We start from the raw sequence: 27,482 nt of genomic DNA, 5'->3' as shown, positions 1-27,482 counted from the left end.
ATTGAACCTTCTTTACACTGACTAGGTTTCTATCGACCACGAAAACTGGGTCACAATTTTCCACGGCTGTACGATATCATCGAGGGCGAGACGATAGCGAACGCGTTCCTCCAGCTCAATCCCGAGCAGCGCATCGGCGCCGACGAGGCACTGCAGCATCCCTACTTTGCGCAATTGCCAAAGAAACTCTACGAATTGCCAGACGGTAAGACATTCAATTACATTCCATATTAAATATTTACAAGTCGCGTCGCATTGAGAACACCAACAAAAAAAAAAAAAAAAAATCCAATTAAAGTGCAACACGACAATTTGTTTGTGCTCCTGCCCCGCCCACTTCGGCCCCGAAATTGAGCTACAACTCATTTGAAGTTAGTGCCACAAAGTTGGCCTTGTTGCTGTTTGTTTAACCAATGTTTGCCTGGCCAAGAACAGCCACAGCTACTACAACAATCTGCCGCTGTCTACAGTTAACAGTAATTACACTTTTTGTGTTTTAATTTGTGTGCTCCTTCGGCTACGGCTACGGCTACGGCTACGGCGAAAAAGTTTCCTTTCGCAACAAGTCGCAAGTTGGCAGCAGCAGCCATTTGTGTTGGCCAAGTGAAAATGCTGTTCGCAAGCAACTAGTTAATTTGCCACAAGACACTTTGAATATGCCCAAAAAATCAACAGACAAAGCAAGCGAAAATAAGGAGGCATAGAGGAGCAGCAGGAGGAGCAGCAGCAAGACTGCAGTCGAAAAACTTCAGCATTTCTTTTCATTCACTGTTTATCTATATGAAATAAACTATTCATATATAAACTTTTTTACAGTCTTGATAACAACAGAACGCTGACAACAATAGAGTCTTTATGGCAGCAGAGATTGTTGCTTCATTTTGCTCAGAGCTGGGCTTTCTGAGTAGTTCAAGCACATTAAAATTTTTGTCAAGCGAAGCGAAATTCGATTTTAATTAGACTTTTTTGCTCTACTACTAGAATAACTTTCCTATGGCCGAGGCGGTTTAAATATTGTTATCCAGCTGAGCAAATAATCCGAGCAGTTTTACCACAAAATTAATTACACTGTTCAATACAATTCTGCTACTAAGATTTAATTTATAGTTTAATAAAATCTTTTAACATGTTCACTAGAAAAAGAATCGTTCCATAAAGGCAAGTTTATTCAAATATATGCGAAGAATTTTAAATTTTAAATTAAGAACACTTTGCTATGAGTTGTATGGAAAAGTGGGTGTGGCATAGCAGCGCTGTACAAGTGGTTCCGGTATTTCCCAGTCATATATGAATATATTCAAGTCTCTACTACTCTTTAAAGCCTTCTCAGTCCGTGGCTGCCAAAGCAGATACAGTTATATATTATTTAGTATATATGTATATGTATTTACTGCATATATTTGTCATATATATCTATATACTACTTAAATATATATTTATATATGTACACTCTCCTTTTTACTATCCGCGCATTACCATTTGGCCATTAGTCAAACGAGAGCTCTTCCAAATGATCCTAGCCAAATCCACATGCAGCTAAAGTCGTTTAAGCCAAATATATTTTAACTGAACTTTTAATTTTTTTTTTTTTTTTTTTTTTTGTGCTTTGAGCTTGCCTTAATTTAGCTCTCGCTTCGATTTGCAATTGTAAATGGCAAAACATTTAGCCCGAAGCCTCGAAAAAGCATTTGGTGGACCAAATGGAATACGAAACGCAGCGAGCATTGCAATTTGCCAAGTGCATTTGGTTAGAGTCGGACAACAGAGCAGAGCAGAGCAGACAGTGCATTTGTGGGAGGTAGAGCAGACTCTACCTCCCTCCCCCCCCTCTCTCTCACTCTCTTCTCTCTCACGCAGCATCCCTCATGTCCACTTAATGACTGCGTAGCTTAATGTGCGCTTAAACTGTGATTAACGCTGATTTGTAAACACATCCGTCCGACTCTCCGACTATTTGCGTACTTTAGTAAATATGCTAATTTTGGTCAAAATTGTAAACAGCTCGGATTTATCGCACAGGTGCAGGCACTCATTAGGGCACAGCATTTCAGCTTTATAACTTTTGGGGTTTGCTCATCAAATAGCGCGATTGGCTCACTCACTCCGCCCCTGCCCCTCGCTCTCTATCACTCCCTCTCTCTACCACTGTGTTGCGGTCGCAGCTTTAACAGTTTGTTCAGATAAAATCAATTAAAACGCAACTAATGTGCCGCATTTATCATGTTGTCCCGGGCAGCCGCTGCCGCCGCCGCCGCCGCCGGATAAGGTCAATGCACAGCCAAAAAGAACCGCAGCACTTGGAGCGTGTGAGCATTGCGGTTATGCAGTGGGCGTGGCACCCATGTCTCGCTCGTTAGCAAAATGAAATTTGCATTGCATTTTAATTGTCTGGCCTGAGGTCAGCTGATAGGGAGAGAGAGGGAGAGATAGAGAGGGAGCGAGAGAGAGTATATTAAATAATGTCTCGTCATAATTTATATTTTAATTAACAGAAAATTTGCATAAATATACCGAAATTTATGAAATTTAATCATATTTCAATTTATTGCCTTGCAGAAACCTCAATTTTCACCGTGGAAGGCGTGCAGCTGCATACGGAACCGAATCGACAGAATAAATGAAAATTAAAGCAGGTCCTCTCAGTGGATGGCGTACGTTTCTATTGTTAGACCCAACTATTAGCCCAACAGCAAACAACAAACAACAAACCACAAACAACAACAACAACAGCCCAGCTAAACAACCCACAAAACAACCCAGCAAACAACTCAAGCAACTAACAAACAACAAGCAAACAAACAGCAATTGGCAGTCATCAAAGTCGCGCGTCTTCAACCATAATTTGTCCAATAATCAGTGCGAGTGAGATAGAGACAAAGAGAGTGAGTGGGAGTGTGAGTGAGTGTGTGAGAGAGACAGCAGCATTTCAGTCAAATATATATATATATATATGTATATCGTGCCTGGGCATATATTAGTTACGTTTAGTTAGGCTACATTCACGTCATCTTTTATAAGGATACTCAGAGTTTAGTCAAATTTTTGCTTTGCCGCTGACTTTTTCTTATTTTATGCATAAACAAAATTTATAATTTAAGCAATATTCATTTCATTTTCTTGTTAAGCTAAAAAAATTGATTCTATAAAATATGTAAATTTTTCTGTGCTGTCTGTTTAATTCTACAAAATATTCTTGATTTGTTTTTCTAATCGCTCTCAGATCAGATTTCCTTTTGTCTAACTTCTGTGTTCAATCACGTTTGTATTTCTAAGTAGTTCAAGCATTCAAACTATCTGACTAAGCATAACTTTTCCTTATGGGTATTTAGATCCACGAACCTCGGGCCACCTAAGACAAGTTTATATGTAAACCTCAAGCCTAACTGTAGTTCTCCAACAATTCAATTAGATTTACATGAAATGGAAGATGCCAGAAAACAGCTCCAATGAATCCTATCAATATATATAATTATATATATATATTATATATTTTACACATCTTCCAAATCATCCTGCGAACAACTATATAGAGTATATATATTCTGTCTGTGAGAGTATTCAAGGTTCGGCCAGCCGATAATTAGCTCTTGTTTGTTTCACTTTATATACTATATATAATTACTATTAAAATTATGATTATTATTATTTTTAACTCTATTTTCACATTATAAAAGAAGAAGAAGAAGAAAACTTTGCCGCGCTGCTTAAGTGATACATTTTTAATTATTATTAATTAAAATACAAATAATAAATGAATTTATGTATAAAGCAAAAAAACATTTAAAAACAACAACAACAAATAAACTTTAAAAATTTATACCGCATAATTTGATATTTTTTATTTTTATTTGATTTTCATTTGACTTTTCAGTTTTTCAGTTTTTGCTTTTCAGTTTTCTTTTTGCTGCTGTCCCTAACAACTGAAAAAAAAAGAAAATGTTGCATATGAAATCAAACGAAATCCTAGTCAATAATAAAATAGTAAAACGAAATAGTCGCAAAAGCTGTTGAAGTAGTTCACTGAAAGGCTTAGACAGCATCAGGCGAGAGATTTAGATGTGTAAACAATTTTGAAAGCAAATCGAAACGAATCGAATCGAATCGAATAGTTAAACTCAAATTAAAAGTTAGATTTGAAATGTAGTAAGAGTAAAAGTTTTTAGCAAGCAACAGCAACACGTAAATTCTAAATACAAATAGTCAACCAACTAAAACTAAATAACAACTAACTTACAAAAATAAACCTAACCAAGTATTTTACATAGCAACGTAGTAAAACGAACTCCAATCAATCCAATTCCAAGCAAATAAAAAAAATTTAAATACTATTACGAAACGTTACGCAAAACAAACACAAAAGATGAGAGGACGAGAGAGAGAGGTGGAGGATAGAAAAGTTTCTATATAGAGAAGAACTAGCTTAATGTGCAAATTAAAGAAATCAAAGATATTTCAAATGGTTTTGAAACGTAAATGAATCAAAAAGAAAAATATATAAATAAATAAATATTGGCGTGTGTAGAAATGAAAGTAACTAAAATAAACGTAGAGCAAAATATGTTAACAAATTCTTTACTTAAATCAATGAAAGAACAAGAAACAGAAATAAACACGTGGTGGCGCCATCTATGGCCCAGCGGCCAAACACACTTTTATGAAAGCAACAACAAAACTTATATCAAGAACATAAACTAATCGAGTTTAGAGTAAAATTTGAATGGAATTATAAGATATTCTAACAAAAACAAAACCAAAACTATTTTAAATGTACGCTGCGCGTTTATCAACACAGGCAAAAACGCGCGCGTTTTAGCAGCGTTTAAAAACGCAGACAAAATTCTATTTTGTAGTAGAAATAAAAGTGAACTTGAATATTAAAATAAAGTATGAAAAACAATTTAATGAAAAAACTTTTTCTGTGATTTATGAAAAAAGTACGCAAAACCTAAAACAAAAGTATGAAAAACAAAACAAACAAAAAAATAAATAAATAAATAAAAAGTAAACAAATTCAAACCACATGAAATTTAAGCACACTAGAGCGAACCAAAATTTAGATGCTGAGCCAAAAGGCAAACGAATTGTTTAAAATTATTTGCTGGCAAAGGCTAAAAACGCACGAAAATGAAATTGCAAAAAAAGAAAACAGAGAAAATTCTCAGCACTTAAACATTTTTGTATTGTTTGTAATTCAAATTGAATGCTGCGCGCCTCAAATTGTGTAAACATTTAGCCAAACTAAATAGAAGAAATAAAAACAAAAAGTTGAAAGAGAGAAGATAAATTGGAAAACATTTGCAACATTTAACAATGGCAATGCACTTTTCGCACTTTTCCCATCCCGAGGTTACGTCCATAGTTTATAAGCCAACGAGCCAAATGAACAAGTTCGAACGAATCGCCAATTTGATTTAACAATTTTTGTTTTGGATCAAGCGAAACACACACAAATGAGATGATCAGAAACGATTTTAATTTCGGTTTTATTCACTGCACAAATAAAAAAAGAAAAAGAAAGAGAAACAACAAGAAAGTAATTTGGAAACGCAGCATTAGGCAAATAAGTCAAAGTCTATATATAGATATATATTAACTAAAGTAACGTAATCGCAAATGGTAAACACTAAGAATGTTTTTAGCTGAACGTGTGTCTCTAGTTGTATTCTGTAGTAGCTAAGCGGTATGGGTTCCCTTCACAGAGCCCGCAGGAACGTAAGGTAAAACATAAATGAACAAAATGATCAAATGATGAAATGATGAAATGAAGAAGCTCTCTCGATATTCGCTGACTCGAGCAGAAGTCGAGGCATAACTAAATTATTTTTAATGCATTGAATTTGTCGTAAATATTTAACGTACCTTTGTTAAAAACAAAACAAAAATCTATTAAACAAATAATTAATAATAATAAAAAAAAGAATCTATTAAATACAAGACGAAAGCAAAGAAAAGTCAATAGAAATTATAAATAAAAAAATTATATATATATATATGAGTCTATGAATATATATATATAAATTCTCTTCGAGGAATCTGTGTAGCCATCGCGTGTGTAGTTTTTATGTTTACACTGTAAGCAGTTTTTTGTATAGTTGAAAGGGCGAAGCAACCAAAAATGAGATGAAACCTTTATTATATATACATATACATATATATATACAAAAAAGATATATATGTATGTTTTATTTATTGTTTCTCTTCGTGTAAATACAATCTGTAGTTCGATTTCTAAGTAGCGAAAAAGTGAATGAAAGAAACCAAAATTGAATGTTTATGATTTAATACGAATGCATATTGAATGGCAACTAAATACAATTTGAATAAGTTCAACCTGTACAATAATTTAATATTAAATAAAATGCAAAAATATAAAACTAAAAAAAAAAAGAAAATCAATAAAAAAATTCAAAAAACAAAATTCAAATAGAACTCGACAAAATCGTTTCAATTACCCTTGGACTTGCACTTGAAGCTATCTATAGATGCAGAAAATGGTAATGAATATATATATAAATACATATCTGTATATAGGCAGATACATGCATGCGAGGTCTGCTCAACAAGTATCATTAATAATTATTTGTTTAGTATTATCAGACGTCCAGCATGAAACAGCTCTGAGAACTGAGCATTTGCTGAGTGATTGGCGTAATAGAGATTCAAGAGTCCATTCGGATATCGATAGTCGTATATGTCATCTCAAGAGTTTGCCAAACTCCTTAAGCACATCTCGCACTTGTATCTATTTGAGTAGCTGGCGCATGACACACTTTGGAATTCGAGGCTGTCGCTAAAGTGACGAATGTCTCGCTCGCTAAAAATTCGCATAAATAACAATTGAGCCAACTAATATTCTTTAATTTTGTTTTATGACAATAAACGAAATAGTTGACACCACGGGCTAATTAACTCGGGCAATATCAATTGATCTGCCTCCATTTGAATGTCAGATTGAGCTACATTTCGCAAACGTCGCTCACAATTTGTAGTTTTGGCTAATTACGCAAATGACACAACTCTTTGGCGAGGCATGCAACTGTTTTTTTTTTTTTATTATTATTATTATTAAACAATCTTTTTTCTTTTAATGAATTTATTGCTGTTGCCTTTGGGCTGTCGTCATCGACGGATCTGTTCATTCAGCAGGGCTGCAGTTGATGCCGCTGCCTGCCAATGATCCATCAGTCTATCAGAGTCGTTGGATCTGCGCACGACTCTGGCCAGCTGCAAAAGGCAAAAGGTTTCCACGATGACCGTCAAAAACCCATAACGGCAAAACAATTGCCACGTAATTTAGCTAAAGCCAACAGCAGCAGCTAAAGCATCGCAGCTATGGAAAATGACACAATCCGGAAAGCTATAAAGCGTTATCATCTAAAACGTAGCTAGCAGTGGGCACATACATATATACAGTCGAGTCTCGATAATTTGTACCCCGTTAAAACAAATATTGCGAAAGTCGAAAAAAATTCTATACCTTTGAAAATATTCAATCTCGATACTTCTCGAAAATTTGAAAAAAAAAAATCGAAAAAAACGTATTGCCTTGCCATTATTATCGGGACTCAACTGTATATATAAGCTGTATATTTCTATATACTTATATATATGATGACGCATTAAATTGATTTTTTTGCATAAAAATGGGCAAAACAAAGAATTTTTATGTTCTTCTACAAAACATGTTTATTTCATTAAACTTAACACAGATCTAACAAAAGATTGTATACAAAATGATTGTATATAATAAACCTAATGCAGAGAAACATTTTAAAAATGATGCTGGCTGAATAAAAAACCCATTCAATATTTGTCAAACTCCACAGTTAATTCAATTTAATAATTCTCAATTTATATTCATTATATTTTCAGTTAAACATCAAAATACAATTCAAAAGTTAGGTTGGCTGAAACTTAAGGAACATGTCACATTGTAAATATATTTATGTTTATTTGAGCTGAACTTCTTACGTGCAAATAATAAAAATTAATAACAATAACTTTTTTAATTCCAGTCCCATAGCTCATACATTTACGATTTCGTAATTACACGTTGATCTATCGGCATCTGCGAGAGTTAAAGTTCAATAAACGCTATAAAAATCTCATTTGAATTATAATAACATGTAAACTCTTGATCAAATAGTCATTTATGGACTTAGTAGATGCCATTTAATACAGTCACTCGTATAAGTAACTCAATAATTGTTACTGTCAACAGTTGTGATGAACTATAATTATAATGTGAGATTCAATTCGAAATACGTTTATAACATATTCGTATAGACTGTCGTAGGCCCATATGATTATATTGCATTTGTCAGATCAAAGATCATGCGTTGATTCATATTCAAGACACATTTCAAGAAGAGCGAGAGAGCTGACTTGAGCGTGGTAAGGCCCAAGGGAAGCTCAAATTCAGAGCAGCTATACAAATAGGTAGATATACATATATATAAAGACATATGTATGTTTGTAGATCAGTTGTGATAGTGACGCAAATCTTGAGGCAGGTTTCGCATACGTGAATGAATGAGTCGCGCTTTGGTTTGTTATTTATATGCATATATGTATAAATATAATAAGATATGCAATCTGCAGCGTATAGGTACTTGAAAGCCTAAAGAAAGAGGAAGAAATCGAGAGAGAGAGAGAGAAAGAGGGAGATAGAAAGACATAAAGAGAGAGAGAGAGAGTGAGATCAAAGTATAAGTATATACGTTGCTGTAATTCCATTGTAAATATTTGCAATGAGCTGAGTAATGTGAATTTCTGCTTTAAGTTGTCTTTCAATATTATTTATATATATTGAAGATTTATACATAATTGTATATAATTTGAAAATATAATACATATATTGAAAATATATACATAATTGTATATAATTATATTGCTCAATAAGAAAATATAATGCTTGATCGCTTCGAATCGTCAGTGATTGACAAACTGTCTGAAAGCGCGGGGATTTTTCGAGTCTAGCCAAGGCAAAGCCCAGCATAAACAAAGCTAGAGCATGAGAGATGCCGAGAGAGAGAGAGAGAGAGAGAATAAGATTCTTTTTTTGTTTACTGCCAAAACAAAAGACAATCAGCACAAGAGCTCAAAAGTCTGTTCTTCATTTGCTTGCTCTCTCTCTCTCTCTCAGTCTTGCTCTCTCTGAGTCTCCCTCTCGCTGCGCGATGGGTCTTGTTCGCTGGGTTTTGTTTCCCGCTTGCTCAGTCTATCCGTGAAGCGCACGCCGATCAGTCGCCTCGCACTGCTGCTAGAGAAGAACGTGATTTGTGTGTGTGATCTGAGAGTTGCGAGTGTCGAGCGTTCGAGCATTGCCAAATTTATTGTTTTGTAGCGCTTATCGCCATGGGCACGCCTACATTCCGCCTGTGCCTGGTGCTCATCTGCTGTGCATGCAGCTGGACCGAGGCGCTCCAGGAGCCCACAGTGCCCACCCAAGCTCCAGCTCCAGCCCATGCTGCAGCAGCTGTGCCGCCTGCTCCCACGCAGTGGAGAGGACGCAACTATCGAGTGCGTTAAGTATACGTAGCAAAAAACGTTTCAGCTCAATGCTAATTTCGTTTGCTTAATCAAATATCGCACGCGAGTTTAAGCTTTAAATTGCTAACGGAATGCCTTTGTCTATTGGAGCTCAATCAGCCTTGTCCTTACTTCCCTCTAATTGCATTTGCCCATTGCAGCCGCATCATGCCACGCCTACGTTGGCGCCCACTGCTGCCCAGCACAGCGAGATAAAGCAGCTGATGACGAACCTGCACGATCGTGTCGGCATCTTGGCGACCTTGGATGAGGACCAGCGCCATCGCCTGGAAGTGATCGATAAGAAGTAAGTGATGCTGCGAGAGGGGGGAGAAGGGGGACGAGCGACGACAATGGAACTTTTGCCATGTCGCCTCAACATAGGTAGCCGAACAGGTTTTTGGCAAGCAACGCACACACACACATGCTCAGTAAAGGTATCTTGGAAAACCGGTAAAAAATGAAAACAACAAGAGAACGAATGATGTATTATTTGTTTTTGGTTTGTTTTTATTTTATTTATTTTATTTTTTGTGACTTTTTCGGCTGCTGTCAAACGCGTCAATTACAATGCCATTGATTACGCGGAGATGCGCCGTAAGGCCAAGACAAATAAAAGCAGTAAGCGTGATCTAAGCGGTAGTAATCGACTGGGAAATACCCTAGGCCAGACTACTCAAACCTTCTATAGGGTCAATTCCTATAAACTGATCAGATCAGGCACCTATGGAGAGTATATCTTATAGACAATATATATCATAAAACTGTTGTTCTTGCTCTTTGTACAAACGAGCCTAAGACTCCACTTCGACTTAAGTCCTCTTGCCCTCCAACTCGCTAATTGTCATTCAAATCATGATCATAGCTCATCAGCGTCAGCTATCTCATTCATCACTCTACTCTAAGAACACTTGTTTCTACTCCAGCTCTTACTTTAAACAAAATCTGTCATATGTATATAAGACAGACGAATGAACAGACAAAAATGAATACGTTAGTCAAAATCTACTCTCTATATACTCTCTACTGTATACTATCATCAATACTCTGGTATTTATACTATATCTCATCTTCATGCTATCCCAAGTTAGAATTACTACCTATCCTCTCGGCTGCCAGTCTCAAATCCGCTCTTACTTTTGTCTTATCAACTCAGACTACTTTTTCTACTACTTTTTCCACTACTTTATTTTACTACTTTTTTACTTACTTTTTCTACTATTTTTTACTCCTTCATAGTTTTGCCTCTTGACTGAATGCCTTTACCTCAAGTGCTATGATTAGTCAAAAGAAGATTGTCAAAAACGTTTTAGACTCATTGTTAAGCTCAAAACTTTCCGCAGCCAGAAATCAGGTGTGAAACAAGTTCTTTTGCCACCTGATTACCTGTGTTACTAGAAAATAAACTCGGATCAGCCATTTTACTATGCAAGCATTCGAAGATTACCCAAATTTAAATGCAAATGCATATGATATATCTATACAGACAGACAAACCTGCACACAAGACTGATCAGGTTTATATTGGATCTTAGGTTCTGGACCATGCCATCTTCCGTTACTCTTCCCCCACCATAGATAGCATCATAAATTCCCATTTTCAAATTTATTCAGATGGTTCCTCTGCACTCGAGCAAGTTGTTTAGCTATTATCTGCTCCTAAATTTCTTTAGTATTTCGCTTTTTTCCAAACATTTCGTCGATTCGCCTTCTGGCTCCGGGTTCTGGTCTTCTGTTAATAAATTAAGCGAAATTCGCATTTTGTTTACTCAACCGACAGTCAAAAACGGCAGAACGGCAAATGTTGTACGAAAACGAGTTGATAGCACATTTTGGGATTTGTATATAAATTATATGCATACTTAATTAGCCAAAGAGCATTCGGCCGAAACACAATTGGCAATACGTCACAGTTAGGCGTTAACCGGGCTCCAAATGAACTTTGCATGCTCAGACAGATATTTGGAAATAATAAATGATATGTAGAGACGCCCACGCCATAGTCTTAAAGAGGCTAATTTATATACTCGTAGTATATATGTGAAGTACTGTAGCATATACGTATAGATGATATCATGCGTATGGATCGAAATTTCTACAGAGTGTTTATATTTTATGTAAATTACTATTGAATTTCAATACATTTAGGGCTATTATCAATGCACTAGACTTTCGTATTGGGTTTACATAGATTTTTGCATGTTGAGGGTTTAAGACGACATATGAGATGATGGGCATAAAATATTCTTCTATAATTTCTAGCTTGCCAAATGAAGTCAGATAGTAATTGATAAAATACCAAAAGAATTTGGACTTTTTTCCTGAATATATTTAATTATATTTATAATTATAATATATATAGTAGATCAGTAAGAGTATTCTTATATATTATATACATTATATATAATGTAGACTTGTAATAGTAAAGGAATCGTTCACATTGGCTAAGTAGTTTTCGAGCCTCGTTCACGAAAAGAAAAAAAAAAATATTTTAGCTATCTAATTATTTAAATATTAATATATATTAATTCATTAATTATGCACAAAACTCAAATGGAATTAAATTAAAATGCAGATGTAAACTATTAGAATACTATTATTTATTATATATTATTATGCTCCATCTCTTACTCTCTCTCTCTCTCTCTCTCTCTGTTGCTCTTACTCTCCACCACAGACTCGATCAGCTGCTGGACAGCAATACGGGTCGCATGGAATCGCTGAAGGCGCAGCAGCTCAATTTCCAGCAGCGCCTGGACAGCTTCGAGCACATCCAGCGCCTGACGCGGCACACGCTGGACGAGCTGAAAGGTGAAACCGATCAATTTCTGGGACCTCGTCAGGCCCGAGAGCTAAGCCACAAGCAAAAGAATCGCAACAAGATGCGGGGTAAACCAAGCCGAATTGATTGTTGTTGTTTCTTATTGTTGTTGTTGCTGTTGTTGTTGTTGCTTAGCTGTGCTTAGCTGTGTGCTTGAACAGGTGCCTAGAGCTGCCTTTAAACCTCTGCTCCTCTACTCCACAGAACTCTCGCGCCAGACGAGGGACGTGCCTGAGCAGCACATGGACCTCTTCTACAGGACGGAGAGCCCGCCGACGACGCAGGGCAGGTCGATCAATGGAACGGAACTGGATGTGGCCAGTCGGCTGGATGCGCTGGCCACCTTCCTCGTCTCGCTGGCCTACAACGTCAAGGAGACGCAGCAGGGCGTGGCCAAGCTGCTGCAGAACACCAAGTAAGCAGATCCAAATCCAAATCCAATTAGACTCGATGCTGAATGAATATTGAATTGGATTCCTCCCTCGCGCAGCAACATTCGCAGACGCTTGGCCAATCGGAAGACGCAGAGCGCTCAGCTGGCTCAGGGCGTGCCGCAGAGTGTGGCGCCCGTGGAGGAGCATGCCACCAGTTGCCTGCAGTCCTACCTGGCCGTGAACGGGATCCTGAAGCTGCAGCTGACGCCGCAGAGCGACGCGTTCTATGTGCCCTGCCAGGACGACGGCTGGACGGTGGTGATGAATCGCAGCTCGGACGACGTCAGCTTCGAGCGCAGCTGGCTGGACTACAAGGAGGGCTTCGGCAACATCGCCGGCGACTTCTTCATCGGCCTGGACAAGCTGCACGCCCTGACCAGCTCCTCGCTGCACGAGCTGCGCATCTGGATGCAGGACTTTGAGAACAACGTGGCCGTCGCCGGCTACGATTCGTTCGCCATCAGCGGCGAGCGGGAGCTCTATGCGCTGAGTCTGCTGGGCCGCTACCAGGAGCACCTGCATCCGCCCGCAGGGGACTCTCTCTCCTATCACGCCGGGGCCAAGTTCAGCACCTTCGACAGCGACAACGACAACTGCCTCGAGTGCAGCTGCGCCCAGCGGCACAAGGCCGGCGGCTGGTTCAACGCGTGCGGCACGAGCAACCTGATGGGCGTCCACTACAGCAAGGACTACCAGCGCGCCGGCGAGACGGGCATCTACTGGGACACGTTCCAGGGCAAGGACTACTCGCTGCGCCGCATCAAGATGCTCATACGGCCCATAGGCCAGGACGAGGCCAGACGCTGACCCCGCCTCCCGCCTCCCGCCTGCTGCCTGCCGCTAGCCACAGCTGCCATACGTCAGGGAATCTAACTGTAACTCTAACTCGTAGTCCGCTGCGCTGCCCCTCGCTCCCATCTTGCGTGTGTCTTATTTATGGAAAATCACCTAATGTACCCTAGTTAATAAAGTTGCCGTGTGCGTTTAGTCAGATGCCCAGCTGTCCCCGGGTTGTGCGTCAGCTAATCGAGCAGCGATTAGCCAAACGCAGCGCTCGCAGCATGCGATCCATTTAGCTATTTAGCGGCAGAGTCTGCTCCGACTGGGCTCAGTTCCATTTCCAGCTTCAACATGGCAAGAATGCTCTACTGCTGGCTGCCCTTCCTCTGCCAGATGCCGGGCCTGCAGGCGCTCAGCCTGGACACCCTGGCCAGCCAGAGCAGCATCTACTATCAGCGAGCGCAGGGCGAGCTGACGCTCGACCAGGTGGAGCAGCTCTCGGCTGTGGAGTCCCTCAAGCTGATCGTGCACGGATTCCTAGGCTCACGCACGCACAGCTCCATCCAACCGCTGCGAAATGGTAAGCGGAATGCTGAGACTGAACTCTGCTGAGCTAATCCGGTGAAGCTTACTCTGTTAACGTTAGCCGATGTTAGGCTAACTCAGTGAAGCGATCTCTGTTTGCGGACTCTGTGAGCCTAACTCAGTGTTAAGTAAATCTGTTAAACTAACTCTGTTAAACAGATTCTGTTGTGGTAACTCTGTTGCTTTGTTTAGCTGACTCTATTAGGCTAAATCTGTGAACCGAATTCACTGGTAATCTGATTCTCTGTTAAGCCAACTCTCTGTTAAGCCAACTCACTGTTAAGCCAACTCTGTTAAAGCAACTCTATGCTAAGCTATCTCTCTCTCTCTCTCTCTCTCTCTCTTACTCTCTCACCCTCTTTCTCTCCCTCTCCCTTACTCTCTCACCTTCTTTCTCTCTCTCTCTCCCTCTCCCTCTCTCACCTTCTTTCTCTCTCTCTCTCTCTCCCTCTCCCTCTCTGCCCTCTAGCCTATCGTGCGCAGGGCTTTGAGCACCTTCTCATTGCCGATTGGTCGCCCGCCGCCAATCTGGACTATCCCAGCTCGCGTCGCGCCATATCCAAGGTAGCTCTCGCGCTAGCCCAGCAGCTGGAGCAGTTTCTGGCGCGGCACAATGTCTCCAGCGAGGCGGTGCACATCATTGGGCACAGCTTGGGCGCTCATATAGCCGGCGGCATGGGTCGCCACTTCAATGGCACTCTGGGTCGTGTGACGGGCCTCGATCCGGCTCTGCCGCTCTTCACGGCCCGCTCCGAGGACAGCCTGAAGGCGAGTGCAGCGCAGTTCGTGGACGTTATACACACAGACTATCCGCTCTTTGGGGATCTGACGCCGCGTGGACATGTGGACTTCTATGTCAACTACGGACGCGCCCCGCAGCCGGGTTGCGAGGAGGTGGATCTGCTGGCGGCGAGTAAGCTACTGCGGGAGGCCTGTGCGTGCAGCCATAGCTAGAGGCACTCATAACTGTATCTAATCTGTGTGCATTGCAGACAGCTGCAGTCACAATCGCGCCGTGTTCTTCTATGCCGAGTCCATTGGACTGCCCAGGAATTTCCCTGCCATTCCCTGCAGCTGGAAGGTGATTAGAAGCAGCCGCAGCTGCTTGGATCACTTATCGGTATTTCATTTGAGCAATGCGTCACTCGCCGAGGCCATTGCCAATATGGATGATAGTCAGGTGGTTTACATGGGTGAGCAGGTGACACACAGGTGAATAAACTCCAAGTGCAGCTAAAAGCTTTGATTTAAATCGAAATTTTTACCAGCGCCATCTCTCATTACTATTTGGAAACGAATGCAGCGCCACCTTTTGGCCAGGGTGTGAATGCCAAGTTTGACTAAGGCGCGATGGCAACTAGAGCGGATTTAAAATGTGAACTATAGATGGCGCTCACATAACAGACAGCTTTTGCCTGACTACATTTCTCAAGGCTGTAAGTGTTAAAAGCTGATTGCGTTAAATATTTAGTATGAGAAGATTTCATAAAGTTGGCCAAGACTTAATTTATATAGCTGGTAAATGGGCAAACAGGAATATTTAAATGTTATGAATGAATTCAAAAATGATATATTTAATTTATTTTTAATATGTAAATTTTGCAGCGTGAAATTGGCATTGAATAATTTATTAAATTTAACAAATAGCTCTAAATATTCCATGTAAAAATCGTAGTGGAGAAGTAGCTTATAAATTAAATTATTCTTACAAATACAGTTTTGCTGTATTTATTTGGCATAAATATCTTAATATCTCAATTTGACATATTAAAAACCTAAACACTCCTAGCACTTTGTGGGTTTGTCTAAGGAATTTCCAATGCAGTTTTTCCGCCGCTATTAAAAGGTACAAGGTATTAAAAACGTAATTTCACCTGACAAATTGTATGACAACAACCGCAAGTTAAATTTCCATTTGGCTTTTCTAGCTGTGCGCAAATGAAATTTCCAGCATAAATTTCATCTCAAGCGTTTTATGAATGAAGTTCAGCTGGAGTTGCAGTTGCACTTGTTGTGGCTGTTGCTGTTGTTGTTGTTGTTGAGGGACTCAGCCATAGTTATTTATGGGCCAATAAGTTAACAACAAAACGCTCATCTACATTTAATGGCGATAATTTCTGACGCAATTTGAGAGACACACGCAGCGACACGCCGTTTGCGGTCCAGGCCAGAGCAGGCCAAGCCAGACTAAGCCAGGCCAAATGCCCAAGAAGCTAACCGCACACACAAAACACTTGACACCTTCGGCTGCGAGCCTGAGCTGAGCAGGAGTCCCTATGACAGCAGCAGCAGCAGCAGCAACAACAGCAACAACACAATACAAAGCGGTAAGCAACAACAACCATGGTGATCGTAAATTTTACAATAAAAAGATGCCAAGCTCTGTTGCCTGTTCTGGCTGTAAATTTGAGGATTTCCAACAGTTGGCAACAGCTGCCAGGCCAAGCATTCCCCAGAGGAGTCCATTCCCTCAGAGAGTGTGGGTGGGTGGCAGCTCGACTGGACTCAACTCGACTCGACTCGATTCGATTCGACTTGACTCGTCTCGTTGCGTTCTAATTCGCTGCAACTATTGTGAGCTGGTTTGTTTGAACTGGTTCCACAAATCGATTTCAGGCTTCATTAGAGCTCCATAGCGCACAGGAAACTCCCGCACTTTGCGCTCGCTTAGCTTTTCTTTTGTTTTCCCACTTTTCATTCATTCTTTGGCAAATGCGTAAAACGCGGCCCTACTAACAGCCCCTCTCCGGCGACCTCTGCCCTCCCCTCGGTCTGGCCCTGATCGAGTTGATGCGCTGTGCTCGGTCAAGCATCGAACTAGTTGTTGTTGTTGTTGTTGTTGCCATTGTTGTTGTTGTTGTTGTTGCTATGTATGCTCATATTCTCGACTCTTAGTTTTTGTCCCCTCATTTCCCTTCATTCGATTTCATTTCCATGTCGATTTTTGTCGCTTTTGTTTTTGTTTCTGTTTTTTTCGTTTTTTTGCTTCCACCTTTTGTAAATTTGTGTCATGCGTCGGTTTTTCCTGTTCGCTGGCCGTTTGTGTTTTCCAGCTTGGCTTTAATTTCTGTTTGCTGAGAAAGAAAAACAGAGTAACGCACACACACAAACACACACACACATACACTCATATAGTTATTGACTTTTTAGCATCAACTCTGAATAGCACTTGAATAAGCTTCTTCTTCTTTCCTTTTTTTGCCTAGCTTCCAACAGTTCCGCTCCAATTCGAAAATATTTAACAAAAAGAAGGTTCGCGTATTTCTGAACATACTAAATAAACTTTTGATTATTTTATATTTGTTTAGATACGATAGTAGCTCTTGAAATTCTTTATTTATTTAGTTTTTTTTTTTTTTTTTTTTATTATTATTATTATCATCTTTTATTTCACTTATAAAATAATTGAATGAGTTTGTTTATAAATGTATGTTTTATAAATATACATATATATATTGCTATAATTTACCCCGCTAAATACAAAATCGACATAAATTGAATAAAATTCTATCCCATTGGAAAAAAAAAAAAATAAATAAAAAAAAAAAAATAAAAAAAAAAATAAATAAATAAAAAAAAAATAAACATTTAGTCCTAGCCATTTCGAATTATCGGGACTCGACTGTATCATATGTATATCATTTAGTACCCCTTGAAGTTCTTTACATTTTTCAATTCAATCTTCAATTCTCGCTTTCATTTATTTCGCGCTGCCGTTGCAGGTTTCTTTTTCGCTTTGTATTTAAATTATATAATTCTTCAACTGTTTTGACACATTTTTTAATGGCACTTTGCACACACACACACGCACACACACACACTCATCGATGGCAGTCGCACGAGTCGGGTCTGGCTAAGCCAAGGAGACAAGAAGAGAAATGATATTGTAATTGGCAATCGCTGTCGTGCATAAATCACATGCATAAATTCAACCTACGGACATTTTCAAGCGACACCAACGCAACGCTTTGCAGAGCCCCATTCCGCCCTTCCACTCACTCCACCTCCCCGCGGCTCCTCCTCTCTCTCTCTCTCTGTCCGTCTAATCGTGCTCGTCCTCGTTGCGGTCGTTAGTTGAAGTCAATGTTGATATCCAATTGGAAAATTTTTCATTAACTAATTGAACATTTTATGGCAGCTCGGGTCGGACTTGTGCCTGTAGTTGGCGCCAATATTGATGGAGGGGTATGGGGGGGGGTGGTTGCAACAGCCTAATCTGCGGCAGGACTACATGAGCAGAACGAAAGAATGAAATGAAAAGGGAAGCAGCAAAAAAAGAAACAGGCCATGGCAAAGCAGACACGAAAGGACGTTGGCCCAAATGAAACTAACAAACTAGCAAACAAACACACAAACACACACACACACACACACACACACATACACGGACACATTCTTCTTTCGGCTTGATAATTTACGAGGACACGCTTTGGTCAAACTGCCCTCGCAGTTAGCTGTGCTTCGCTTCGGCAACCGCCACCGCCTCCGTCCCCGCCCCCGCCCACTGACAGCAAATTTGCATAACTGTCTGAGCGAAGAGCGCACCATGGCGGATATTAAACATTAGCGCGTGCTGGACAGCACATCAGGTCCTCTGCCTTTGCCTCTGCCTCTGCCTGCTCCTGAGGAATCCCCCCACCCCTACCCCCCAAAAAAGAAATAATTAAGGTGAAAATTGCTGTCGACACGCAAACAGCGAACGAGCGCAGAGTAGCAGAGCTCGGCAATATTTTTGGTGGTTCGGCTTTGAGAAATGACCGCAGCGAGCAGCTGATAATAAGAGGAGAACAACAACAGCAACAACAACAACAGAAGCAGCAGCAGCAGCAATCTGAGCGATCGGCTGCCCGATGACTAATGAAACCTATTAGCTCCGTGACAGATGAGGAGACCGCGTCCCGATGATGGATAAGCTCATTCAACTGAGCCGCTGACTCTGGCGACAAGAGCAGCCCGTGTGAGTGGCCCTCGCTTGGCCAGCTTCTGTCGGTTTGGTGGGATCAATCGGTAGCCAGGTCGCTGGCGGCACCATCTATGCACCTTTTCGGAGCGTATTTGGTATCAGTTGTGACCCTTGGCTGGCTATTTAATTGAAGCTTGCTGGTGGGCCAGCCCTGCCGGCCAACGCTGACATTTTCTTATCGCTAACACAGTTTTCAACTATTGCGGGAATGTGTTGCAAAAGGCCGAGAGGGGGTATGGGGGGAAGGGAGGGATATAGGGGAGACAGATCACCCGAGACGCCAAGCAACTCGATTGTTGTCACATGAGATTTGAGCAGGACGAGACAAATCTGTATAAATCTTCAGTAACAAAGTCTGATTATTGCTATTTGAGCGTTATCTAGGTCTTAGAAGCCCATTAAGTCTGTTATAGAGTCAGGCTGATGCTGCGACAACAGCATCTCCATTCAGCTCTCAAGGCCCTTAAAGATGTAGTTTATGAAATAACATGAGGAATAATTAAGAGGAATCAAATGGGAATAAACATTTGGGTAGTTCTACTAAATAGTAGAGGAAAAGGACTTTGAGGTACTCCTTTAAGAGCATAGCAGAGACTAATGGATCTACATATGTGGGTGTGAGGATTTTGTTATTAATATTTTTGGTATATATTAAGGGGGCAGCAGTGATTAGTCTATTGGAGATCGATATATGACTTTTGCCAACGCAAATTTATATCTATTATTATTATTTATATATATTTTTTTACAGAACTAATCATTTACTATTTTTGCTGCCTGTAGTCTTCATATATTATTATTTATATATATTATTTATAAAGCTCATCAGTTAGTATTTCCTGTACTGCCTGTACTCTTTATCGTTAAGCAATCAAGTCAGACTAATCATTTGCTAAGGATGTAAATATCTATTCGCTGGGAGCAGTAGTGAGACCTTCCCAAGTTATTTCAGAGTCGGCAACTTTGTTGACCTTTCTTTGTATTTATTTACTTTTTTTTTTATAAATTTAATTTTATTTTTTCTGTAATATCAATTACCGAATTATTTAATTCTGTAATATCAGTAAGCCATCAGTGCACAGAGAAAACAGAATAATGACTAACCCAATAGCCTATATTAATTTATTTGTAACATCTGCCATACTTGACAATTCAATTAGAATCACCCCCCTTATCGACTGTCTCGCTACGCCCCTGGCTGTGAATATACTTGTTTCTATACATAGATATCCATTGAAACAGACATAGTATGCATTCTCTCTCATATATAATTTATATTGTAAATATTTTTAAATATTTTATATATCATTATATATCATTCCATAACTTACCTTTGTCGCTTACAGTTTCTATTCAATTAGTTTCTATTGAACTCACTTTAAATTCCTAGCCGAGCGTCAATTCTCACGTGAGTTATATTTGCGTTTCACTCGAGTCCATTAATACTTTTTGTTTTCTTGGCCATATTAGGCAATCGATATCGGAAAGCAGCTCATATCAGTCTCTCTCTTTGCCATACGAAATCTAATCAGAATTCAAATTTCAATCGAAAAAGAAATTTCGCAATCGCTGCGGGCCGCATTTACTTTATCTTGGCCAAAGTTTTCCAAGTGGCTCATAAAATCGATAGACAATATTTTTGTTTTATGGAAATTTTTGCTATTTTGTTGATGTTGTTTTTGGAATTTTGTTGTCTCTGTTTGCATTTGTTTCCTTTTGATGTCAGTGTCAATTGTCGTGTCGTCGTCGTCGTCGTCGTCGTCGTCGTCGTCGGCTCATGTTGATTTTTGGGGTTTGGCAAACGATTTCATTATAATTTTGTTTTGTATTTTACGATTTAATTGCACGAAAATTCATTTGATTATTTAACATTTGCCGGAGCTTATTTATTTCGTAGTGCAATTATTCTGTGCGTCGTCCCATTTCGTTTATGATTTCTCAAATTTTACGATGCGCGCCGTCAAGGCGAAATGTGGCTCGGATTTCACAAAAACGAAAAAAAAAAAAAAATAATGGGGGGTTGTTAATCTAATTAATAATACGAGTTGGAGGAACACGAATAGGAGTAGGAGTAGGAGCCAGAGCTGGCTGGGTGTAGGTGGCATTGGCTTTCTCCCTGAGGCTGCCCACACGGCTGGGCTTCAATTAATTATGTAGGGGAAACAAAAATTAATTTCATTTCAATTGTGCGTCTCCACGCACAAGTCGCATCATTAGCAGCTGCCTCGATTGAAGACCCAAGAAACAAATCGAAAACAAAAACTAAAACCCGCTGAGTAAGCAAACGCTTTGGCTCGCCCCGCATCCTCGAGCCCCAGCCACGTCCACTCGAGTGTCATATTCGAGTGGGCTCGAAGGTGATTAACGCGATCATAGAAATGATGTTTTCAAATATATATTGTAGCAAAATGCGCATGAGCGTAAGTGTGTCGGCTCTTCTTCACGCCGCGACGATGCCAACAACACCTGAAGTAGGGGCTCAGCAAACGATCGCCCCGATCGCCGATCATTGCCTCTCACTCTGCCCCCACGATCATGACTCTACTCTTTGCCCATTTGCGCACGCGCTAAATGTCAAAAATTGTTTAAAAATTAACTATGGAGGAGAGTAGAGCAAGCCGAAGCCTTTATACTCTTACTGAAAAGTGAAAAGGCTGAATAGGCATGCATTTGTGATATTAGATTAGATATTTTATTAGGAATGGTTTTTGACAGGCAGGGAAAGGCTAAAATAAGCATATATTGAGCCTGGACAAGATTTAGAGAAAGACTGTTTAGCATAATTCAGGTTATTTTCACTAAATTTGTATCAATTTAAATACATAATTTTTTATTTGTATATAATTTATTATTAAAATACAACATTTTTAAAATATTTATTAAAAAATAAATAATAATATAAAAAAAATAATAATAATATAAATTAAATTACTATATAAGCTTAGTTGGTATTCATATGTATATTAAAATATAAAAAAAAATTATAATTAAATAAATGTTTTTTATTACAGTTTCCAAATATAAAATATATACAGTCGACTCGCGTTATTTCGAAATTCAAGGGACTCTTAAAATATTTCGAAGTGTCGAGTGTTTAACCATATGAGTACGAATTACCGCGTCTTAGCAATGATTTTTAGTTCGAATTACTGAGTGATAACTTTGAATTAATGAGAGGTTCGAAATAACGCAGGTTTGATATAACAAGAGTCGACTGTATATATTTTCGTATTTTAAATATTGTCTAAAAATGTCTCATAATTAAATATCGTTAATAAATAATATTTTTTTTTTTTTTTTTTAATAAATTTTAAATATTGCTGAAAAATCATCCATAAATTGTTTTCCATAATTAACTCTTCTCACATTTCTTGCTGATTCTCCTCTTAAGTCTTATTTCCCTCATATTCCTCCACTTGAATTTCCGCCTGCATTGCCTTAGCTAATGTACCCACAGTTAGAGTATCTAAGCAGAGGCCGCCTGTTGTTTTTTGGGCTTTTGGTGTTTGATATTTGGTTTGCTGCTGCTGCTGCTCCAGCTGCTGGCTCTGGCTCTGGCTCTGTGGCAGCGGCACGGGTATGGGCACGCCCTCAGCGGCATGCCGCCCACTGGAATCATGTCGAATCATTCATTGCATTGCACAGAATGTGGGCTGCTGTTGGCCATGCCGTTGGCCGGGCCTATTGGGCCTTCGAGGTGTTGAAAACGGCGAATACGCCGGCTCCGGCCCGAAAGCGTTTTGTGTGCATTTGTAATTGTTGAAAGGCTCTGCCCGACTGCTCAGCGACTGCTCCACAGCTCAACAGCTCAACTGCTCAGCGAGTCAGCGACTCGACTGCTGCTGTCATTATTTTCTGTAACATTTAGCAAAATCATTAATAATTGTTGTTGGCCATGTTGCTGATGTTGCCTTTGTTGTTGCTGTTGTTGCTGTTGCTGTTGTCATGGCTGCTGCAGTCGCGAGTCGCGACACAGATACGCACTTAAAAACTGTCAGACGCTGCTCGCTCGCTGCCTTTTGCATTTGGTGTTAACTTGATTAGCATTCGCATAAATTTCGCATTGTTGACTCGCCGGTTGCATCTTGACTGAGCTGCTGCCATTTGCATGGAATTCGCATTTGACTCGACTCGACGGCAATTGGGGTTAATGCTAATTGTCGCTATCTATGCCCAAATTATTTCTTGCCTATCTTCAAATATCTACAGATATCACTGAATGTTGTGAGTGACGATATATGCCAAAGTGTATCTAGATAGCTCTCTATATGATGTATGAAATATATCAATATATATCTAGATACACCTTTATTTATATATATAACTATCTTTCATATCTCTAGATGATAATAGCTAGAGCATATGTCTTTAAAAATTTTCAATTTGATAGATACCTTTCTATTTCTAGATACATTGATGAATCTAGGCATCTGCAGATATCTAAAGTTATCAAAGATAGTCAGATATATCGATAGTTTTAGATAGCTAGTTCCATCATCTATTTCCATGCTGAACATTCTCCAATAGGCCAGAACTCTTTTCATATATTTATAGAATATTATTTCTTAAAACTCTTAAAACTTTTACACAGCTTGATCTATAGTTATTTATATTGTTATTTATATGTGGATATTGCGATAGGTGGATGGGTAGGTTAATCCCCATATGGAATGAAGGTATTTTTAGATACATTTATCTTTGTTCAGATGGTTACATAAGCAAAAGTTTTATCTCAAGATGAATATATCATCTACATAGCAATAGGTGACCTTTCTATAATAGATACATATATCAACTACAAATAATAATAGATACATATATCAACTACAAATATCTATGTAAGCATCTCCGGCTTCATAGCTACATCTCTGATCTATGTAGATCCCTGTTCATTTCTTGATATCGTTTAGCTTGAATTCAAATTTCGATTCCATTGAGAATTCAATTAAAGTGCGCTATGCAAACAAATGTATTCGGTTGTCGATGGGAACCGATGCGAGTGCTTTCCATAGAAGATGCGAGATGTGAGTAAATAAGCGATTCCTGAGAAAAATCGTGGCACAAAACAAATTGCCGCGTAATCTTCGAGTGGGGCGACAATCGAAACCAATTTTTTGTTATTTTGAATACGAAAAATGTTGTCGTTGTCCTTTATTTTGGGTTTATTTTTTGGGTTTTATCAACAAGTGCCGCCAAGTGGAATCAATCAAGCCAGAGCCAGAGAGATTTTTAGTATTCCTCGGAGAGCTGCGGCTGCGTTTGTTGGCCGCCTCGAAGCGTGACAATATTTTGGCCACAGTTTCAGCCGAAACGAATGGACATGGACGCGGATAAGGGCGAGGGAGAGAGCGAGGGCAACGGGAGCCTTTTGGGACATTCGAGTGTGTAATTAATCATGCGAGCCGAACGATAAGGTCACACTGCAAGCGAACTGCAGTGCAGAGAGTGAACAACAGGTACTTTGTCCCCTAAGGGGGTGAGTTGACACCGTCAGTGTGTGTGTGTGGCGGGGGCGGAGGGTAGCGAGCTACCCATCCATAAATCCCACAGATATCATATTGAGAAAATCAGTGAACGACATTGGCCAGAGGAAGGCGGGCGTGGATTACAAGGAATTTGTTTATTAATTGTGACTCGGAGAAACTCTGACATAAGAGCGCTAATATTGATACATTTGTGATCGGAAAACGGGTAAACAGTAAACAAAAGAACAGCTCGAGATTATTAATGAAAGTCGGGCTAGGGGTAAGCAGGAACTTGTGCTTAAAGGTTCGCTGATGCAACGATACGAAATACAAGTGATCTCCAGAATCGATTTAGTTTCGGGTAAAGCAAGCGAAATTATACAGCTAGAAAGAACTTAAGCTTGATAGATAGTATGGGATATATAAAGTAAATACATATTATAGTTCATACTATAGGATAATTTCTATTTAATTTCTAATATGAAGACATGGCTGGATTGCAGTCCTGGAATGAAAAGCTATTTATAAGAAATTCTAATGTGATCAGCTGTCTTTTAACTCTTATAAGCCAATATATAAAGAAAATGCAATTCAAGTGAATTTATGATCACATTTGCAATAGATAATCCTATTAAAGATCTTGATTTCCATTAGAACTTAGCTAGGAATACTTGCAGATACTCTGATGGCAATCTGTGCTCATCAAGCCATAGTTGCGCGCATATGTGAAGATAGATATCGTGGAGCTATAGCGTAAGTCAGGCAGCGAGCTGGGGCAAACAAAGTCAACTGACATGAAATACAACAAAGGAAGAAAAAAAACTTACTACACGCAACTGACATTGTCAAAAGCAGATACATTTGTGTGTGTGTGTGTGTGTATATACATATATAACGTCTGTTGTGGCATTAATGGCAAATTTGCACGAGGTAAATACGAAAAAGCATACAGAAGGACAGACAGCAAGAGTGCGAGAGAGAGAAGAGGAAAGGGAGATAGATAGATAGATAGAGAGGTAGACAATGAGTGAGTGAAGTGCCCGCAACGGCAGTCAATTATCAATAGACAGACAGGCAGCTATGCACACACGCACACACACACACACACACACACGTGTATAGTCTCATGTGTGTGAGTTAGTAACTAACGTACAGCCACGAGCACAGTCTGAGTTACATTTGTATCTCAACTAGTCAGCCGCCGTCTGCTACTTCACCTGCGTGTCATGTTGTTGTTGCTGTTGTTGTTGTTGCTCGTTTTGTTTTCGCTTGACTTCAATTTTCATTTTGTTGTCATGTTTTTTTTTTCTGCTGCTGCTGCTGCTGCTGCACACGCAAAACTAACCGCAACGCTAGCTCTCTCACTCTCTGGCTCACTCGCTCGCTCGCTCTCTGGCTGGCGAGCTCGGCGCGCTGATTGGCTGGACGCGGCGACTGCGCCGCTGCCAATGAGGCCACACCTCTATTGACTGCCGTCTTGTGGCCCCCATGTTTAGACAAGCGTCGCGTGTCGCCCCCTCCCCCGCTCAAGCCAAGCCGAGGCAGCGAGCACCCCCTGGCTGGTCAGCATAAGGCAGCGATTGCACTGGTTGGGGGTTGGGGGTTGGGGTTGGGGCTGCTGTTGGTGGGGGGCAGCTGCCATTTGGTTCCGTTTTGGTCAAAATGAAAATGGCTTTTATGTTTGTGGCGTGCATTGGAATAATTTTATGCCCAGCGCTACGCTTAAAGCGAATTGCTGCCAACCACTAGATACATATGTACATATATATAGTTGGATATAAAGATATATAGATACACACACAACTATATGTATAGTAAAATGTTTATTGATTTTATTTTCGGGTATATGTCCTTTACGATTTTGTTTTATTTAATTAGATTTTATGCTCCAGCTGCGTGTGCTAAAGAAAATGCTGAAGAAGAAGCTATAAAATAATGATAAAATGATATATTAATATGCAAATGATATCAGATTTAACTAGAAAATTCACAAGTATATATATGTATGTATATAACTGCCTAAATTATTATCAAATTTATGCAGCAAACTTGTCTAATTTATAAAGTTTTCGTGGTATCGAAAGTTGTTTCTGTTTTTTTATTTTATTTTATTTTTTTTCCATAATTTATTATATATATTTGATACCAGCTTATTATATAATTTTCATGTTACATATTTTAATATATGAATAGATAGTTTCCAATCTAGTTTAAATAACATTGAGTAACATTCATCTCAGCTCTAGTTTGCCAGTATCCGATTACAATTTACGATCTGTTGGCTATACAAATTCAAATTCAAATATAGATCACCCAATAGATACATATGTATGTATATGTTTGCTAAAACACATAATCTGACTCATATTACAAAATTTTAATTTCAATAAATATATACAGCTTGAATAAGCCGCTTCAGACGCTCATGCAAATGCCGTCTCAATATGACGTTTCAAACTAAAATGGCGAATCGAAGCAAAATCGTCATGTAGAATCCACGCTCTTATACGCGCCAATAAGATCTGTTTGGCACACACAGCTGAGCTGCCAGAGAGATGAGCGCGCTGTATAAGTAGTGCCGTATAAGAGTGCGCTGTGATCCAAGCGAGAACAGCGAGCGAGCGTAAAAGTTGTAAAAACAACAATAAGCCACAGCAATAAGCAAAGCATAAACTCAGTGAGCAGCATTCAGAAGGAGAGAGCGAGAGTGAGAGGGAAAGGTAATAAGCGAGCAGAGGCAGAGTTGTAGAAGAGCGGAGTATAAGTCGGGAGGCAGGGGCAGCTCGTTCGGCTCGGCTCGGCTCAAGCCGACTGACAGCGCGACAGCACAGACAGAGTGACTGAGCGGGGGAGAGTCGTTGAGTCTGGTTAGCCAAGCATACATGACTGCCATGTGTGCGAGTG

General features: G+C 39.6%; 3 protein-coding genes and 1 long non-coding RNA gene across 10 annotated transcripts in view; all 4 read left to right on the top strand.

The window, feature by feature from the left end:
- Nucleotides 1–3,652, top strand: part of LOC6581495 (cyclin-dependent kinase 14) — a 128,691-nt gene extending 125,039 nt beyond the window's left edge. For all 4 annotated transcript variants that reach the window (XM_032730866.2, XM_002007187.4, XM_032730867.2 and 1 more), the window contains 2 exons: nucleotides 26–205; nucleotides 2,557–3,652. In XM_032730866.2, the coding sequence (XP_032586757.1) occupies nucleotides 26–205; nucleotides 2,557–2,621 (245 nt within the window). In that variant the 3' untranslated portion in view covers nucleotides 2,622–3,652. The remainder of the gene's footprint in view (nucleotides 1–25; nucleotides 206–2,556) is intronic.
- A 2,293-nt stretch (nucleotides 3,653–5,945) lies between these two features.
- On the top strand, nucleotides 5,946–8,114 carry LOC116804355. Of its 2 annotated transcripts, none has more exons than XR_004364338.2 (3): nucleotides 5,946–7,381; nucleotides 7,873–7,933; nucleotides 8,016–8,114. It is a non-coding gene; the product is annotated as an uncharacterized LOC116804355 (long non-coding RNA). The 2 variants fall into 2 exon arrangements; XR_004364339.2 differs by having other exon boundaries at nucleotides 5,946–7,391.
- A 1,096-nt stretch (nucleotides 8,115–9,210) lies between these two features.
- LOC6581494 (angiopoietin-related protein 7) lies at nucleotides 9,211–13,778 on the top strand. 2 transcript variants are annotated; one of them, XM_015161866.2, is made up of 5 exons: nucleotides 9,211–9,522; nucleotides 9,693–9,838; nucleotides 12,208–12,419; nucleotides 12,556–12,766; nucleotides 12,842–13,778. In XM_015161866.2, the coding sequence occupies exons 1-5, from the start codon at nucleotides 9,358–9,360 to the stop codon at nucleotides 13,590–13,592; spliced, it is 1,485 nt and encodes a 494-aa protein (XP_015017352.1). In that variant the 5' UTR covers nucleotides 9,211–9,357; the 3' UTR covers nucleotides 13,593–13,778. The 2 variants fall into 2 exon arrangements, with proteins under 2 accessions (XP_015017352.1, XP_002007222.1); XM_002007186.3 differs by having other exon boundaries at nucleotides 9,213–9,522; nucleotides 12,208–12,341.
- Nucleotides 13,779–13,871: 93 nt separating this feature from the next.
- LOC6581493 (lipase member H) lies at nucleotides 13,872–15,656 on the top strand. Of its 2 annotated transcripts, none has more exons than XM_032731350.2 (4): nucleotides 13,872–14,145; nucleotides 14,620–15,063; nucleotides 15,143–15,362; nucleotides 15,419–15,656. In XM_032731350.2, the coding sequence occupies exons 1-4, from the start codon at nucleotides 13,917–13,919 to the stop codon at nucleotides 15,492–15,494; spliced, it is 969 nt and encodes a 322-aa protein (XP_032587241.1). In that variant the 5' UTR covers nucleotides 13,872–13,916; the 3' UTR covers nucleotides 15,495–15,656. The 2 variants fall into 2 exon arrangements, with proteins under 2 accessions (XP_032587241.1, XP_002007221.1); XM_002007185.4 differs by having other exon boundaries at nucleotides 14,620–15,084.
- Nucleotides 15,657–27,482: the final 11,826 nt, after the last annotated feature.

The sequence above is a fragment of the Drosophila mojavensis genome, unplaced genomic scaffold, assembly GCF_018153725.1.
Source record: "Drosophila mojavensis isolate 15081-1352.22 unplaced genomic scaffold, ASM1815372v1 contig_74, whole genome shotgun sequence".
Lineage (NCBI taxonomy): Eukaryota > Metazoa > Arthropoda > Insecta > Diptera > Drosophilidae > Drosophila > Drosophila mojavensis.
The sequence above is the reverse complement of the archived record's forward strand: the minus strand, read 5'-3'. Positions and strand labels throughout refer to the sequence as shown.

Bases quoted from the DNA above. Each gene is read 5' to 3' on its own strand.
- LOC6581494 (XM_015161866.2), top strand. From the start codon at position 9,358: ATGGGCACGCCTACATTCCGCCTGTGCCTGGTGCTCATCTGCTGTGCA. The intron at 9,523-9,692 runs GTGCGTTAAGTA...TGCCCATTGCAG, and splicing joins GGAGAGGACGCAACTATCGA to CCGCATCATGCCACGCCTAC. The intron at 12,420-12,555 runs GTAAACCAAGCC...TCTACTCCACAG, and splicing joins GAATCGCAACAAGATGCGGG to AACTCTCGCGCCAGACGAGG.
- LOC6581493 (XM_002007185.4), top strand. From the start codon at position 13,917: ATGGCAAGAATGCTCTACTGCTGGCTGCCCTTCCTCTGCCAGATGCCG. The intron at 14,146-14,619 runs GTAAGCGGAATG...TCTGCCCTCTAG, and splicing joins CATCCAACCGCTGCGAAATG to CCTATCGTGCGCAGGGCTTT. The intron at 15,085-15,142 runs GTGCGTGCAGCC...TGTGCATTGCAG, and splicing joins TAAGCTACTGCGGGAGGCCT to ACAGCTGCAGTCACAATCGC.